General features: G+C 41.7%; 1 protein-coding gene across 6 annotated transcripts in view; it reads right to left on the bottom strand.

Annotated features, from left to right (window-relative positions):
* Positions 1 to 308: 308 nt before the first annotated feature.
* Positions 309 to 14,761, bottom strand: part of arhgap32b (Rho GTPase activating protein 32b) — a 238,582-nt gene continuing 224,129 nt past the window's right edge. For all 6 annotated transcript variants that reach the window (XM_041801252.1, XM_041801253.1, XM_041801255.1 and 3 more), the window contains 7 exons: positions 12,898 to 13,043; positions 12,614 to 12,815; positions 10,370 to 10,515; positions 10,177 to 10,251; positions 8,994 to 9,806; positions 5,911 to 6,575; positions 309 to 3,895 (listed from right to left, as the gene is read on the bottom strand). In XM_041801252.1, the coding sequence (XP_041657186.1) occupies positions 1,718 to 3,895; positions 5,911 to 6,575; positions 8,994 to 9,806; positions 10,177 to 10,251; positions 10,370 to 10,515; positions 12,614 to 12,815; positions 12,898 to 13,043 (4,225 nt within the window). In that variant the 3' untranslated portion in view covers positions 309 to 1,717. The remainder of the gene's footprint in view (positions 3,896 to 5,910; positions 6,576 to 8,993; positions 9,807 to 10,176; positions 10,252 to 10,369; positions 10,516 to 12,613; positions 12,816 to 12,897; positions 13,044 to 14,761) is intronic.

The raw sequence follows: 14,761 nt of genomic DNA, 5'->3' as shown, positions 1-14,761 counted from the left end.
ACATTTGGGACTGTGTTAGTCAACAACAGAGAGGCATTAAGGTTGTAGGATAAACTTTAAAATACTGTTAAAAAGACAAAAGAACGACTTAAAAATCTTGACTTTAAATCTGACTGCAACAAAAACAAGAATGCTCTTTCTGTTCTGTAGTTTGTGTTAATTTTTCATGTTAAGTATGTTAAGTATTTGTGAAGTTTTGTGTAACTGACAGTTACTTGATATTTTTGGCAATGTTCAAGTCCATCAGACTGAGCAAACAACACATTTAAGACATGGGTTATATCTATTCCTGAACAGTTTTATTTATTTCATATCTAACTTTAGATACCTCTAGATTGAGACAAGAGTGTTTTCACATTCAAGTACACGGTGCCTTAAATGGTCGCCCCGTCTGAAAAGGAAGAGGCTTTAGATAAGGCAAGAGGAGCGAAACCTGCAAGCGATATAGAAGTCAACAGTTACAGAGAACAACCTGGATTTAGACAGATTTGAAACATAGTTATCCATACATTAAGCTGATCCCAAGGGGGTAGTATAATACCAGATGGATGTACTATACATCGATTTCAAACCAGATGAACAAAAACCCTCCCTTATTGTTCAGAACAAGCCAGGAGATATAAAATAGCCCCGTTAGTCTCCCTCAACCCTGAACTGTCAATAATTATCTGAAGTGGTCTTAAATCTAGATATCTTAATGTTTGTGCATCATGACGATGACAGTAAACAAATGTGGTCTGTAAGGATAAAATTTAAGGCTCATCCCCAAAGCAGCTTCAAAACTTTCTTCACCAGGTCGTTTAAGAGGAGAATGTTTTCAGCTTTATTCAGTCAGTCCAGTTCATGAACGTACCGTGAATGTGATGAAAAAATTTAAAAAAAAAAAACAAAAAAAAAAAACAACCTTTTACACGTCTACAACAGGCATTCATCCATCTTCCCCTCTTTATCCCGTTATGTGCAACAACTGCGCCGAGTCATTTGGTCCCTAACAAACAAGTACCAAAACATCCCATTAGAGTCATTGAAATGTGTTTATAGCAAAGATACATAAAAATGGCACAGTCACAAAAAATAAGACAATGAAAAAACACTAAATTAACCAAATATCTCATCCCAGCTCCTTACAAACCTCACACCCAGTCAGATTCTTGCAGACAAACACGGACGCTCGTACCGCTTCTTGTGCACATTAAAGCAGAGAGGGCTCAATAACCTTCATGGATCACCTGCCTTTAACTTGTGCTGTAACATCCAGAAAGAACGTAATGGATGGTGAAGTACACAGAACTGTTCTGTAAGAGATAGCGAGTGCATGCATTTCTAAAATGCAAACATTAATCCCTGTTTGTACCCAGCCCCACACCTAAAAAACAACTAAAAATCCCTTTTTTCTATTGGTTCTATTCATATATATATATATATATATTCAGTATATATATTTTACATTTCCTGTTATATGTACCTTATGTCTTCATATCATATACATTTATGACTGGCTAATGTCTCAATCGATCACAACAATATGACTTCTTGGACAATAACTTCAGGTACATTCAGGACTTTCTGTAAAAAGTCAGACAATTTTCTTTACAATTCATTAAAAATACAGAGGAGCAAAAATAGTGGTGCTGCGACAGTCCGCTGTCCTGCAGAGGCTGCTTGACCGACGCTCATCAGTCTTTTTCTATACAGTTTGTTTCACACGTTAAATGCTTCATTCAGTACGGATCTCTGTCTCTGGCCGGGGCAGAGCCAGGTCAGTCTGGATGTAAGCCCCCTGGCCCAGTGCCGTGGAGTACGCTCTGTTGTTGTGATTCACTGAGAACCCAGGGGCCGGATACGACCCCGAGCTTCCTCGTTTGTGAAGCGTGCCCTGAGGCTGAGGTACTGGGTGATAATCGTCCAGGTTATCATAGTGGGACTGAGCCGTTTTGCTGTTGTGTTTCTGGTAGGAGTAGTCTCTGTCTGGCTCAGGTTTGCTGTAGTGCGGCTCTCTGACGCTGTGGGATCTCTCGGGTTTTGAGCGGGCCGCTTGTTCTCTGGGGGCGGACAGCTGCTCGTCTGTACTGTGGTATCCACTCTTTCCTTTGTGGTCAGAATCAGGACACTCGTATCGCGGTGTGTAGCTCCTCTTACTGGGGTACTCCTGCTGCCAGTGTTTGGACCTGCTGCTGTCTGTGCCCTGCTTGTCGTCTGCAGTCTTGGCGTCATGTCGGCTGCTCTCCTGCTGGTGAGAGAGACCATGGCTCAGAGTTGAAGGGAGGGAGTGGGAGGATTGACATTTCTTGGAAGTGCTTTGCTTGCCATCTGACTTGTCTCCCTGCACATGTTTGTCAGTCTCCATGTACAGGAGGACATCGGGGTCTTGCGTCATGTGTCTGGGGAGGTAGCGGCCATCTTTACTCTCAGCTGCTGCCAGCGCAGCTTTACCCGGGTCAGACTTGCTGCGCAGGTGCAGCGTCTCATATCCTGATATATCTGCTGGTGCGAACAGGCCCACATTGTCATACTGAGAGAGGACGGGGCCTTTGATCTTCTGTCGGGCTCGACTCTCTCTGCGGATGGAGTGAAAGCGGAGCCTCTCTGCCTCCTCAGGATCCCAGGAGAGGTATGCTGGAGCCTCCTTGCTCATGTGTCCAGGCGGCATGTCTCTGCTAACAAAGCTGTGCTCCTTCCCAGGAGGCAGAACGTGGCGAGCGAGGTAGTGGTACCCAGTCGCCTTCCCACCCTGTCGGCCAGCATTAGCTCCTGGATCTCTGTAGGAGTGGATGTGGCGGACTCGGATGGTGCCATACGGATCAATGTCATAGTAAGGCGCCTCCAAGGGGCCTGATCCAGAGTACGGGCTGTAGCGGTACTGAACCCGCCCATTCTCAAAGTAAGGCTGAAGCTGGGTGACGTGGTAGTCTGCCTGTGAGGACTGCTGCTGTGGGGGCTGCTGGTAGGCTTTGCAGGGGTAGACGGGTCGGTGGTAGAAGAACAAGTCATCGTCAGGAGGGACTTCAGTCCTCTGGATGGGCACAGAGCGGATGGTGGAGGGGACGTGGAGTGAGTGCACTCTACGGATGGTTGGGTAGCCATGTGTTCTGTCGTGGCTGTAACCCTGATGTCCAGGCCCCGGAGACACATAAACACCGCGAGGATTTCCTCTGGACTTGATGGAGTGGTGGTACGACCTGGGGCCTAAAGTGCTGTATCTGTTGTCCAGTCGGGCGCTGTAGGGGATTTGGGGCTCAGATTTAGACACAAAGGAGAGGTGTGGGGGGACACTGTCAGGTCTGTAGTGGTGCGGCAGGGACTGTGGTCCTAAAGGAACAGGCCTCTGGTGGTAGTATGCAGCTCCTGGAGGCTCGATCAAGACTGGTTCTGCTTTAGCATGGTACAGGTAGGCCGGCTGGTGGGTGGAAGATTTACGAGGAGACAGAGGATGATGAGGCAGAGCTTCTTCATGATGTCCAGGAGCAGGGCCCTCAGCGAGGACATGGTAGGAGGCTTCACTTTGGCTGCTGAGAGCTGCTGTAGCCAGTTTGCTCTCAATGGTGCGGACAGGAGGAGTTGGAGGTCCATACTTAGCAGGCTCTGTGCAGGGCTGAACCGGCTTTATGGCCTCCCAGGGCTTCTCCACGGGCTCAGCTGAGGTGGGGGCCACTCTGGCGCTAGCCTTTGAGGGGGGCTGAGGTTGGGTTTGGGGTTGGACTGGTGTCTGAGGCTGTGACGGAGGATGAGTCTGTGTTTGGAAATGAGGCTGGATCTGAGCCTGGCTCTGAAGCTGAGTCTGATTCTGATGCTGAGGCAGGGACACTGCCTGTCTTTTGGGCTTTTTAATCATTGGTGGAGGCTGTTCTGACGGTTTGGGAAGGACTGGAGGAGGAACAGTCTCAACTGGTTTGACCTGAGGAAAACACAACAAAACAGACCCTTAATTTTCAGAGATAACTTAACAATATCCAGAACCAGAGCTTGTCATTGTGATTTGACCCCCTTCACATCTTATAATAACAAGAACTTTTCTTTTAAAGATTCGAATAAATAACCATATTAAAATGATCACAACTGTAGTGGTTAAGCCCAGTGGTTCTCACTGGTTAGATAATTTTTTCCAGGCACACTTATATTGCCTTTTTTGATCCACCTTTGAGTCTTGACGCACCAGTTGAGAATCAAGGTGTTAGCCCACAATATGTACACATCCCTTCAGAAGAAAAAACACAAGCGTGCATGTTTTTTAAAAGAAAAAGAAAAAACGTTAATTTACAAAGGCTGCTTAATCTAATCTGTGATAAATATTGGCAGACCTCACAGCTTTTTGGTTTTTCCCTTATAAAGCCATGTTAAACCAACATCACAAGACTATATTTATGGCTATAAAACAATGTGTAGTCATTAGATGCCTATAACATTAGATATTATTTCACTGTATTGTTGATTTGCCAAAATAAAGGTCGTAATTTTCATTTATGGTAAGAAGAAGGAGTATAGGGTTGAGTTAAGATTAAATTTATTATTAACTGATATCTTGTCGGCCCAGCTTTATCTTGTGTCTCTATAATTGTAACTTTACAGCTCAAACATTTTTATAATCATATTCCATCAGCTGAGTATCTGTGCTGACTATGGTGAACATCACCAGGATGTAGTTATTAAAAAGACAACACTTTTCAGCTGTTTGCAGTTTATTCCCTGCTGATTCCTGTCACTAGTATAAACTTTCTGTCACTCAGTGGAGACATCTGTGACGTCACATGCAAGCCCTTCACATTCCACCCACCATGTGAAGGTACGTAGTACAAATACAAACTATTTTGATGTTTTCTGTAAAGAACCACACTTGATCAAACCAGAAGACCTGGTGGAATTACAGCTTTAGAGGTCAAACATGCTTGGGCATGGTAGAGATTAGTTTGAGTGTGCTCTGACTCACAACATCAATATTTTCTTTTATATCACTCTAAAGACAAACGGCATCTTAAGTAAAAGGATTTTTGTTTTTTTATTTAGTGCATTATTTATTTAGTGTTTCTTTTAGTCAAGTAATCATTGTTTAAAAGGGATATTTTGGACTTTTCAAAGTTGTGTTGTATCAGACACTTGACTATGAAGAGCCGTTCACGGGAATAATTTCTGTGTAATTTAGGGAATTCAAGGTAAAAAAAAAAAAGGGCCAAAAAACAATGCTGGCTCAAATGTATATCTGGCCTCTTTGTAACGTTCTATTTTTCACCCAGAAAGCCGCTGTGTTTGGCACTATTCCATGTGAGCTTCGGCTACTGTGCTCTTCTGCCTCAGCGTATCTGATCAGCTATGTCGGTCTGCGGACTTCAGCAGAGAAATAAAGAAGCAACTAATGTAAAAAAAATTAAACTAAAATGAGTGATTTTGAGTTGAGCGACAATGCATGCCATTTATTGTGGATAAGAAGGGGGGTACTTTTATGAACTGGAGCACTCATACTGATCTACAGATTGAGGCTCAGTGGGAAAAAAGGATGGAGAGAAACTTTTGTAGATACTGGCTAGCAGGAGAGATCCAAAGTTGCCTGGTGGTGCAGGCCCAGAAACCGTGAGAGCTGCTGCTGTCACAGATGAGACTTCACAATGCTTCTTCAGGGCATTTCTAATAGAGGATAGCGGCTCACATGCCACATCCAAGATATCCCTTTAAGTTGTTGCACTTTTAATAAACTATATTTCTTCCTGTTTTATTTCCACATCGCTATGTATTCAATTTTTGGACTTTCTTGCTTTGCAAATATTGGTTTTAGTAAGTACCATACCAAACTCTTTTAGGCCATAGTTATAATTGTAAACTGATTCTTTGCTTGTGTTAAAACTTCACATAAACTGAATATGAAATTTTTTCATGCTTCATGATGTTCAGTATCCAATGTCAACTGTTTTAGTAACATACCTCAGGGGTGGGTTGTGGTAAGGCTCCGGTGTCTTTGCAGCTGCTACTGGGGGTTGTAGCTGGAGTGTTGCTGGAGGAGCTGGTGTTGACTGGGACATGTACTGGTACAGAGTGCTGCCTCTCTGGACTCTTACTGGTTGGAGAGGTCAGACTGGTTGAAGTGGGGAGTGGTGCACACTTGTAAAGAGGAGTGTCAGGAGGGCTGGAGTCTGTGTTTGGCTGAGGAGCTGGTGGAGTTGCGGAGGACTTGGCACTGTCTGGTGGTTTGGTTATTGTGCTGGTTAACTCGAGAGGCTGCGGTTTGGCTGTTGGACTGGAAGTGGCGGGATATGATGAGGTTGTGGTTGGAGCAGCGCTGTTTGGAGGCACAGAACATCCTCTGTCTGCTCCGTCCTCTGAGGAACTGTGGAGATGTTGAACCTTTGGATGTGTCCCGTCTTGCAGGTCAGACTCCTCCTGTGTCTGCAGAGGAGACACTGGTGTGGGTGGCTCAGATGGCCAGGACTGAGGCTGAACGGAGACCTGCTGAGCAGACTCGGCCAGGGCCAGGGCCAACATGCGGGCAGCGTTTTTAGGAGGGGGAGGAGGAGGAGGGGCAGCAGAGGGAGCCGTAGAGCTGAGGAAACGAGGGGTGAGGTCCTTTGAAGAGTCCGGAGCTACGACTCCTAACGGGGACACAAAACAGACGGGAGCTACAGTTTGAGAATTATTTAGTTAGAGAGCAGAAGGAGAAGAAGAGAAACAACAGCAGGCAGGAGGGTGTTAACATGCTTTACGATCGGGAGAGGGGGAAGAGTTAAAGGAGAATTGCAGTACTTTTAGACCTTCAGCCTTTTTTATTCTACCACATAACAGAAAGCACAAAACTTGCTCCACAGGGTTCAGATGAGCTTTAATGGCTATAATCAAACCCTAATAGAAGTGTCTGACTGTACCACAGAAAGACTCCCTGCAGAGACAGATGTTGAGGAGAGGGACATTAGCTGTCTGAATTTTCTTGAGTATGGTGAATCAGAAGGCTCCCAACTAGGGATGCTCGATATTATAGATATTATTTTTGCTGATGCACCCACAGGCAGGAGGTACAGGTCAATAAAAGCACAGACTACATGCATGAACAAGAGCTTTTTCCCCTAAGCTGCTCAGCCTTTGGCCCTACTGCACTGTTCAATATATGCTGTCTAACTTTGGGACTGACTACTTTAAGCACATGCACTTTTTATATGCATACGGCACCTTTTAAATGCAAGCAGCATTTGGACTGTAGATTGGGACTGAGAGCATCTATATAGTTTAATTTTTTAAGTTTATAGTATTTTTAGGACTTGGGTATATTTATTTTCATTTCATAGAATTTGTTATTTACTTGTTTGCACTTTGTGGCTCAGCAGTTGCTTTTCTGTTTTGTTGTTTTTTGTGTCAATGACAACAAAGGATTCATTCATTCAAATGTACAAATGTATCATCAGGTATGGCTGGTGCCTTAGGGTGCCACACACTCAAGGGGGCCCACCGTGAGACCTGAGCATTACGAATGAAGCCAAACTACAAGACTTTCAACTTCTCCAGTCCTCTCTCAGCTTCACTTAACTCACAAGGTATTTTTTTAAACAATGAAAAAAGGTGTGTTTATATTGGTATCAGCTGAAATAGGTTTGGAAATATTTGTATATTGGATCTTGGAAGATCCAAAATGTGCATCCCTACTCACAACTACTATGACAATGAAAAGAAATCATAAACAAGTCACAGTTTCACCTTGATGGCCAGGCGCCTTATACTGTTTAGATGCAAAGATCCTCTACTTCCTAAACATTCTCATTGGATATTAGAGTTTATGCAATATGTCAAGCTGGAGAAGATATTCTCTTTAAGGCTCCACCTTGAGATTTTATGAAACCTGGAGCCTTTCTTAGTATTTGTTGAAAAAAATGGGAGCAGAAAATGTAATCCCATGATGTCTTTTTTTCTGTGCTGATAGTGTGGCATGACTGAAACTTATAGTAGTAGTAGTATGTTGTCTAGTGGGTATATGGGTTAGGGTTGTTCTGTATTCTGCACACTCTTTTGTTTTGTTTTTTATTTTTATGTTTATTTTCTTTGGTCTGAATCTTTTTTTAAACAATGTATGGCACTATTAATATTTTTTTATGTTGCAAAAATCAACAATAAAGAGACCTTGATAACAAAAAAGTCACAATTTGACTTGCACAACTTATGCAGAGATGAATAATGAAGATATCAAGGGTGGAAATGAGTGGTCTGACAAGTTAAAAATGTAGAAGTTTTGTGTTGCAGTGACATTTTAATAGCTTCCTCTGTGAGAATTGTTTGTTATATTATTTACTTAAATGCAACACTTTAGAATTTAAATTATATATGTTTTAAAAGACAATGTTTTAAGCGATTTAAATGAAATAGGACATTTCAAAACAAATGACTTGTCTAAGAAAGTGTCTTGGTGCACTGACCTATGGTTGTCTAACACTTTTTTCTTCTGGAAACAGATGTTCAAGTCTCCATACTTTAGGTAAAGCCGGTTAGCTCTAAATGACTTTCACAGAAAAAGTATGTTGAAAAACTAAGAGTAAATTGGTGAATGTTTCCACATCAGTGTTCATGTTGAAGAATAAAGGGAGCTTGTAAATTATTTTTACGTATCAACCATGGGCTTGAAGGGTCTGTGCATAAAAAAATTTGAGAGCCACTGTAGAAATCCAATCGGATAATAACTAGTACAATGACTACAATAACTTTAAGAGAATATACGCAACTATTATGACCTATTTTAGTATTGCAAGCTACAGCTATCTAATGGAAACTTTCAAATGTCTCTTTTGCCACTAAATCATTCAGACGAGCAAATATTTAAAAGCAGGGCCCAGGGTTGAAAATACTGGAATAGTAAGTGAGGTGTTTGAGCATTATAGGACTAAAAATCTTGCTTAAGTTCATGCAAATCAAGGAGACTACAGGTTTCTATAGCTAAGGACATGACTTATCACCTCATTCATAATCTATAAGTGCACACTAACACAACATGCCAAAAACAAGCCTTTAAAGGATCATCCTCTGCTCTCTACCTTGTTGCTCTTGGCTGTTGGCAGCTGGCTCCGGCTGTATGCTGTCGTCTCTCTTCAGCTCTTGACCGTCCGTGTTGTCAAAGGCTGCCAGCTTGGACTGCAGCTCCATTTGGAAAGCCTCACTTAGTGAAGGCTCAGCCGCCCTGAGCAGCACACTGCCCATCAGCGGAGGAGAGTCCTTGGCTACTGAAGGAGGAGATAACGGCTGAGGAGAGACAGTGCTTGCAGCTGTGTTTTTGTCAGGCTTCTCTGTGATGAAAAGCTCTGAAGTGGTAAACGGCATCAGACTCTTTGCACATTTGATGGGAGACACGGCCTGTGTGGGTTTATCAGTGTAAGAATAAGAAGTGGTCAGTTTCTTGGTCTCTGTTTTCTCTCCGTGGTGGAAGTCAGAAGACAGTAAGGGTGAGGTCAGACTGCTCATGAAGGTGGCAGAGATAAGGTCAGAGCCGCTGGTCTTACTGCCTGGGCTCCTCTTTAATGTGGAGCCCTCCGCCCCGGCCGAAGAGTCATCCAGAGGGAAGGCGTACGACGTATCAGGCAGGCTGCACTGGAAAGACATGGGGTCAAAGTCCAGGGAGGCCATGCCGATGTCGGGCGGGCTGAGGTCCACATCTTCACCTGCTGAGCGCGGAGGTGAGATGAGGGCAGGCACACAGATGGGCCCGTCATCTCCGTCGCTGTCCTCTGTGCCGTCCAGGTTGTCGTAGGAGTTGCAGTGCTGCCGGCTGTCAAGTAGGTCACCATTAAAGGACGCAGAGAGGGCATCGCTGCTGGAGCGTGGCCGCCGAGGACGATACACCTTAGACTCTCCTGATGGGGAAAAGACAACTATAAATTTGGGCAGATGAGAAGTTTAAGTTGTCTGTGAATGTTTTTTTTTTTTTTTTACCCTTGTTTGCATTATCTAATATATGTAAATAAACTATGGTAGTTTTCCCGATGAACTGTCTGGTTTCTTCACTATTTTTATTCTATTCTTGCAACAAGAAGCATCATCTAATTATACATCCCAATAAAAATCTGAAAGGATAAGATAAGAAAGAGAGTGCCTTGCCATATCTTTGCTATGTAACTTTATAGCTACATTAATTAAAAGAGCATTTAAATATGAGTTGGGCAGCTCTGAATAGTTGAGCTGGTTCTGCTGAGTCACTATGAACTGGATGTCTCAAATGATTACCTTCAACATTGTGCAGTGAACTCAGAGACTCTTCACTTTTAGCTGATCTTAGTGTTGCTGTGTCTCCTCTTCCTCCTGAAACACAACATTTAAAAGGTTCAATCGCTCAGTGTCTTTGAGTGAAAAGAGCTCTATACTAGTAGTTAATGATAGATCAGCTGTTTTTTAGTCTGGTTGTGGAGGAATGACTCACCAGCCAGAGCCATGGCCTTCAGCTCGTTGGGCTCGCTGGGGTTTCGGGTCAGCTTACGTTTAGACATAGAGGAAGACTTTCCCAGATTGAAGAAGGACCGCCAACTCCCCACAGGAGACTTCTTGGATTTAATAGGAGGTCTCTTCCTGTGATTATAAATGTCATGGTTACTTTAGATAACCTGAACAGAAATATAAAAAAAAAGAACCTTAGACACAGCTGCATTTTGGACCTGGACATTTTATATCTGGACTTGCTACACTCAGACATTTGCCCAGAAAGCACTAGTTAAATAACTTACAGTTTGATCCTTCTTTTCATTTTTCCACCACAAATATTACATTTAACAAAAGATAAAATAAGACAAAAGCTAGAACATGGGGAGTCTTTCCACTCATAAGAGAAAAAAGAAATACAAATGTAAACAGCCTTAAACGTTATCATACTTGTGTTAATCTAATACATTTTTAGAAAAATATGATGAACAACCCAAAATGTTTTCATCCTTTACAGTTTTATTTCTACATCAGCCACAAACAAAATAAACAATCAGAGGTGTTTTCTCCCAGGACCCAAGAGAAGCCCGGCTTCCTGAGTTTTTTCTGACTATTTTTTTTATCACAATAAAACATGTTTACATCAGTTTAATCCTTGTGCACCATTGCTGCCATCTCTAATCTTACCCAATTTTCTTTTTTATCAGCGAAACAGTGGCCCACTACATCTTACAAAGTAGATATGTTTAAACTACACAAGCTGTGAATTCACTTCTTTTAAGTCCCAGGAGAGGAGAAGATGACATCCCTTGGTAGTGCAGCATGATTAATCTAATCACAATTTTCAATAGTGATAACTGGCTGTGCAAATGCATAATCACAAAAAAGGCTGCAATTATCTTTTTTATTAAGTAGTACTTGAAAGGTTTACGGAAATGCCTGCAGAAAGGCCATTAAGCTTAAAAAGTGCCACTAGTACCTTTATTTTCAAAAGAAGGAAAAACTTCCTTTCATAAACATTAAAATTATTTTGAAAGCAGAACTGTAAAAACTTCAGATTTTGTCATTTTCTATGCTTTTTTATTATATGTATGTTTGAGTAAAAAAAAACACTCTTTAAAGCTATCATTATTCTTTGCATTTTCCTTGATAACAAAGCAGGTAGACTTGTGATACCACTTATGTATCAAATTATAATTGCAAATTTCAAAGGGCAATATTGTCCTCATATTACCAAATTGTGCCGCACAATCCCTTGGTGAAAAAAGAAAAAAAAAAAAGTGTTGAGTGACGAGTCAGGACTCTGAGAAAATAAATCTTTGGCTTTGAAACAGTCAAGTCATTGCACTGGAGCTTTGAGGATGCACTGACAACTCAGCAAGCCAGCAAGAAACATCAGATTTGGCGAGTTTCTTATAAAAATAATCTGGTGAATTTGAAATTATTCTAAAAAGTTTCAAAATTTAAGATCTCATAGTCTTGCATTTAAGACTTCTTACTGCTTTTTAAAAGGCCTAATTTTTTGCTGAATTTGTGTATTAACTTTTGATACTTTTTAAGACCCTGCAAACACCCTGCAAAACTTGTAAATCAGATCATTTATTGACTCAATGATAGGAATACTAACCTGCTCTGGAGTTTAGCTGTGCAAGCTAGCCCCTCCTTTAGATGAGTAACATCATCATTTCACCACCATGAACCAAAGAAGACTATTCCTTTTTGAAAACTTTAGGTGAACCTTACATCTCTTTCTCTCCCTGCCCATTTGACTACGTTTGCATTTTTTTTCTGTTTTTATATTGCTTAAATTGTGTTTTTGTCAGTATTAAATGGATGTAGATAAGATCATGAAGAAGAAGTGATGCCTCACTTTGCTTCTCAAAATGTTCTCACTGTCTTACAACCAACCAGCAGAGGGAGACACATCCTAGTGTTATGTTTCTTTGGATCGCTTGGTGAAGGTTTGATGCTGAAGTGTTTTTTAAGCTTTATATGCTCTAAAAGTAGAGGCATGTGATTATTTTTATAAAGTGTCTTTAAAGGACTCTATCTCTCCATTTATCAAAACAGTACCTCAAACAAACACTCCTGAGTCCAGGAAGTGCTCTTATCTACAGTTGTTTTTCTATTCTAGTATTATCTTGAAGTCCAACTCACTGACATAAATATTAATGTTTTTGTTGATCTGTTTTGTACACATTTCCTGTTTGTGTGTCTAAGAGAGAACGTGGAAGAGGAGTAAACAAACCTTTCAGTGGGAAACTCGATGACTGTGTGGAACTTGCCCTGCAGGGCAGCCGGACCCTCTCCCACCTCGATGTATTTGCTGTCCTCAGTGACTGGAGAGTTGATCTGGGCCTGGGTCCGAGCCTGGGCCTCCTCCAGACTCAGGAGTTTGGTTGAGGGAGAAGAAACCAGCAGGGATTTGGGCCGTGACAGTGAGTTGTGACCTGATGATATGAAACAGTTTTTAGAGACAGCAGTAGGTAGTGAAGAGACCCTTACAGCAGGTGTTATTAAACAAGCATGTACCTGCTCCCTCTCGTATCAGAGTGCTCAGTTTAGTGCTGAAGAGGACATCCACATGATTCAGGATAAACTCCACCACCACAGACTGGATCCTGACTTCCATGAAGGCTGCTGTACCGCTGAAGCACGCTGATTCAATCTGTTTTGACCTGAAAACATCACAGAGCAAAATGAAGTGAGAAGGGAAGAGTTGTATTTATCATTTTAGAAGTCAAGAGCTGGAATCTAATATCCTGAAACCCCATTCTGTGCAGAACACCTTATATCACTAGTCAACAACCCATTCAAAAATCACCATTGATAACCCCATGCCTGCTGTTAGTGTGCCTCTATTACTTCAGTAGTTATCATTTATCTGTTTTATTTTGTAGGTCTAAATGGGCCATCTCTCTATAAATGTGTTGCATTGTGTGTTTTATGTCATATTTTTGCATATGAAAGTTACGACACATTCCTACCATTTGCATACATGATAAGAAATGTATATGTATGTTAACATTTCTCTAAGGGGGGCTCTAGTAGCCTAGAGGGGATGTCCACACACTCCATGTCTAGCACATATTGTCCAGATCAATTCTGGCTTAAGGCTTCTTTTCAGCATGCTTTTTTCCACTCTCTCTGTCCAGTTTCTGAACCTAACCTCAGTCCTGTGTCTATAGTGAAGGAAAGAAAGCTTAAAATATAAAAAACTTATTGCAGCTGCTGGGGATCGTTTGGTTCATAATTACAACAATCTTAGAAAAACTGTAATAGCTGGAACTTTTAGTCTTTTAGCAAAAAGCTAAAGCTTCCTTAACTCAGATCATCACAGTTTCCTGAGTGCATCACATTATTTTTATTTTATTTTGTATTTACAACATATGGCCAGCAGCATTCTAGCCACTGGAACTCAGTGTCTGTACAATCCTGTGTGCATTTATTTAAAAAATAAGTGGTGATAGCTAGAGAGCCTTACTCAAACATGTACAGAGCCTTACGACTGTAACAGTGTCCTAACCCGTTACGCGAGCAAGCAACAGCGACCAAGTCAGCATGATTCCTATTGTAGTATCTAGACAGCCTGTGAGCAATGTAGTGCGCCATTTTTAGCCTGTTGCCTCATTCCTACTTTCCTCACTCTTTGCAGCTTGTGCTGCCATGGACAAGAAACAAGGAAAAAGGAGGATAACAGAACACCAAGAGTGTCTGAAAGGAGTATTTTCTTGATTTTATTCCACTTTCCTCATTCAACAGAACTTGTTGCTTGTTTCACAAAACAGTGGTGCATTAATGTCAATGAGTGTTTGAAATTTTGCTTTGACTTGTGTTAACATTGAGGCAAAATTATTCATGATTGTCAATACAAAGCAACACATTTACCTTTCTCAATATTCAAAACAAAAGTGCTATGACATCTAAAGCTTTAATTAAAAGGACAGAGAATTAAATATTTAATGGAAGCTGTGTGGGCAGCGAGCTTGCAATGCTGCACAATGCAACATGAAATCTGACGCTTGCATGCTGATAGGACAAGGTTTAAGATTTAATGGAAGTGAAGCATTAGAACATTGGTACCAAATCTGGGACCCCCTAGGGTGGGCACCAAAGATCTCAGGGGAGGAGAAAGGCTCTTTCTGCTCTGAAGTAGTCAAATTTAGATCTGCACATAAAAGCCAAAACCATGACAGCACGGTCATTGAATAGGTCTTTTGTTAATAACAAGTGTGTGTAGTCCTTTTCTGTTAGGTGATTTATCAGTAGAAACAATAACAACTGTTCATATTTAACACTAAATTTAGCTATTATGAAGGTGGCTTTGCTTTTCTGCATACAAACAGAGGGTAGCAGAGGAAACAATGAATGGCGCTTAGGAACAACTGCTTTAGAA

Source organism: Cheilinus undulatus, linkage group 12 (genome assembly GCF_018320785.1).
Source record: "Cheilinus undulatus linkage group 12, ASM1832078v1, whole genome shotgun sequence".
NCBI lineage: Eukaryota > Metazoa > Chordata > Actinopteri > Labriformes > Labridae > Cheilinus > Cheilinus undulatus.
The sequence above is the reverse complement of the archived record's forward strand: the minus strand, read 5'-3'. Positions and strand labels throughout refer to the sequence as shown.